We start from the raw sequence: 3,161 nt of genomic DNA, 5'->3' as shown, positions 1-3,161 counted from the left end.
CTTCCCCAAATTCTTTGAAAATAGATAGCAGGGCACCACGGCAGGAGGAGAATAGCAGCATGGATGAGGCGGTCTTGTCGTCCAGCTAGCCTCGCCGTCGAGATGTAAAGGCCGCCGCCTGGGCGCGCAGGCCGTGTCGTTCCTCCCGGCGACGCATCGTCGACCTCCACAGATGGGTCAGAACTGGATAACTGGGAACAGAGAGGACTTTTTCGTGCAATTCACGATGCTACGTGGTTCACTTTGTAAGATGTACCAAACAGCCCACTTGTAATTAATCTGATGCATTCATTATTCATCCAAAAGCCCACAAGCGGTGGGTGCAGTTGGTTCACAGATTCCTTCGTTTCACTGGATACGTTCTCGGGCTTTACCTCCGTCGTCAAGTCACGCTCATGCATTGCTTTCACACAACATATCACAGTGCTTCTGCGATCTGCATCACGTAGAATCCTGCATCGATCGATCGTTTGGCAGCCAATGCTTGCCCTTCGATTTACCCTGAATTAACCGTATCGTCGTACTGACAGCATATATACGCGATCTTCATGATACGAGGATGATGCGCGACTACATCGAGATCTACGAGTGCCAGCAGCGAGGAGCCGTGGACTTTACTAGCATTGCACATTTGCGCAGGTATGCAGACGATTTTGAAAGATTGTTCCCCGTGCGCTGTGCTCGATCGGGTTGGCACCTGGGACGACCTCAATAAAATGACGAGGATTCAAAGTCTTGGGGGCAGAAATATCAAAGTCAAACGATTAAGAAATAGCGCGTGATAGGGAAGTCCTATACATGCGAGCTGTTGTTTATTTCGGAAGAACAGTTCAGCTTGAATAATCTTACAGCCAGATATTTGACTGTACATATGCAGGAAGAACAGCTACTGCCATTGGTGCCCACATGCAGATGCAGTACATACTTACAGGGAAAGATTATATACTTTAGTTAGCAGCCAGTTCATGATTAGCTATGGTTTAGTCACTGCCTTCCCATTGGTTACACAACTCCATCACTCCATGTGCATTCGTTTGGTACAACTTAACTGGTCCTAATTTTTCTGATGAGGAACCCAGTCCTAATGAATCCTGCTAAATCAACCACCTACTCTGCATTCAAATGTTCAGCAAACTCGGTTGGGGAATTTTGATGTTGCAAGAACAAACAAGCGGTAGCACCGACCAACAAAACAAGCTGTAGAAAGCTAAGTTATACATCATGTGTACGCGGTATGAACAAGGGGGAGTTAATCGCAGCACTAGCTAGCAACAAAATGAAAAATGAAAACACAAGCTTGAACCACACATGCCGATCCATCGACCAGACGCCTCAAAAGAGGCAAACACAAGATGTCAGGAAACAATAAGCAATGACCTCCTAAAAAACCGGCACGCGAGCCGGTGGCCGCCGGTCGGTCACGACCGGCGTATGAAGCTAGGCGGCGAGGGCGAGCTGCTGGGCGGTGCGCGCCAGCGACTGGAGGTTGCAGCGCACGATGGTGTCCACGAACGTGCGCGTCTCGTCGGCGGTGTTCCCTGCGGGCACGTCCACGACGTACGACTCCACCACGACGGCGCCGCCCGTCGCCGCGGTGTCGTGCACGGTGGTCACCGACCGGTAGTTGGAGAGGCGGTGCTCTCCGCCGACGACGCGGAAGCTGAGCACGCGGCGCTCGTCGTCGAGGATCTCCAGCCGCTCGCGGCTGCTGGTGGCGGGGAGGCCCGAGACCACCCGCACCTCGCGCACGGAGCCCACCGCCACCTCACCGCCGTCGCCGTCCACGAGGCGGCAGCTCCGGATAAAGTTCTTGTACGCCTGCGGCCGGTCGAAGCGCCGCACCACCGCCCACACCGCGTCCACGGGCGCCTCGATCGCCTGCACCACCGCCGAGCAGCACTGCCCGGCCCCCGCAGCGTGCTCGTGGTGCCGCGCCACCTCCGCTGGCACCGCTACGCACGACGCCGCGTGCGCTGCCGCCTTCCACCCGCACCCGCCTCCACCCGCGATCCGGGCACGCTGCGGCGCCGACGGCCGTAGAGATGTGCACGGCATTATAATCTCTTGCTCACTACCCTGCTGATCCTCTTCAAGCTAAGCTCTTCTTGGTTTCTTAGACGCGAGGAGGAGCTTGCAGAGACCAGAGAGGTCGGCAAGGAAGAAGAAAGAAAGATCGCCGGATGGTCCCTTGGGGGAGAGAGAGGTTGCCGGGCACCTATTATACACCTAGGACAAGCGAGATTGCGGTGGGCACAACACAACTCGCGGCAACTTGGCCATTTGTTGTTACTGTGGTTGAGGCGAGGAGCAAGTTGTAGGGCGCAGTCGCTCAACATCTAGGGTCACTTGGGAGAGTTGGGGATAGTTTTCTCAGGCGAACGCGGGGGAAAGGTGGTGGTTTTGGGCTCTGCCGCCGCCTGTTTCCGGTGGGAAACGAGGGCGGATTGGTTGGGACTCGGGGACACTAGGCATATCATAGGGGGTCAAAGTAGAATTAGGGGAAAGCGATGTGCCAATTGGTGATTAATTTGTTTCTTATAAGGTTGGTTGCTCTTGTTTATATGCCAACTTGTTTGGGGTAGATGTAACAAACGAATTGTTCACAAGAAAAAGAAAAAAATTGAAGTCGTAGCACACACCCCCAGTTATCAATCCATCTGCTTCAAAAGGGTTTAGAGAATATCCATGCCAAATAGCATTGAGGTTTACATTACAGGTCTATCTTTTTGATAAAGGAAATTATTCTCCCGGGTTGTTTAACAGGCGTGCACGTAGCTTAAAAAATTACTTTGATCTTTATTTTAATTAATAAAATATGAAATATATGTCAAAAAAATTTATTATTGAAAAACCTTTTTCGAATATGAATCTAATAGTATATATATTATAGACATAAAACTTATATCTTGTTGACCAAATTAATAGTTAAAATTTGTCTTAAGCTGCGTGTGTACATGCTAAACTGATTAGGAGGGAGTAGGTCATAAACTCACATTTCAGACACCAAGAAAACACAGCCAAGTGGTAATAAATAGCACAATTATTTATGTGAAAATACTCTCGCATCTTATGCTAATTATATATATTGCATGTGGTGTCTTTTTGTAAATGCATGCAACTTTTGCATTAATAAATATCATACTTAGTACAAGGTAGAAATA

General features: G+C 50.1%; 1 protein-coding gene across 1 annotated transcript; it reads right to left on the bottom strand.

Annotated features, from left to right (window-relative positions):
• Positions 1-1,437: 1,437 nt before the first annotated feature.
• On the bottom strand, positions 1,438-2,164 carry LOC124650480 (abscisic acid receptor PYL5-like). The gene has a single exon (XM_047190000.1). It carries the CDS (start codon positions 2,053-2,055, stop codon positions 1,438-1,440), a length of 618 nt encoding a protein of 205 aa, XP_047045956.1. The 5' UTR covers positions 2,056-2,164.
• Positions 2,165-3,161: the final 997 nt, after the last annotated feature.

Source organism: Lolium rigidum, chromosome 4, assembly GCF_022539505.1.
Source record: "Lolium rigidum isolate FL_2022 chromosome 4, APGP_CSIRO_Lrig_0.1, whole genome shotgun sequence".
NCBI classification, from domain to species: Eukaryota; Viridiplantae; Streptophyta; class Magnoliopsida; order Poales; family Poaceae; genus Lolium; species Lolium rigidum.
The sequence above is the reverse complement of the archived record's forward strand: the minus strand, read 5'-3'. Positions and strand labels throughout refer to the sequence as shown.

Coding starts and splice junctions, on each gene's coding strand:
- LOC124650480 (XM_047190000.1), bottom strand. CDS start 2,055: ATGCCGTGCACATCTCTACGGCCGTCGGCGCCGCAGCGTGCCCGGATC.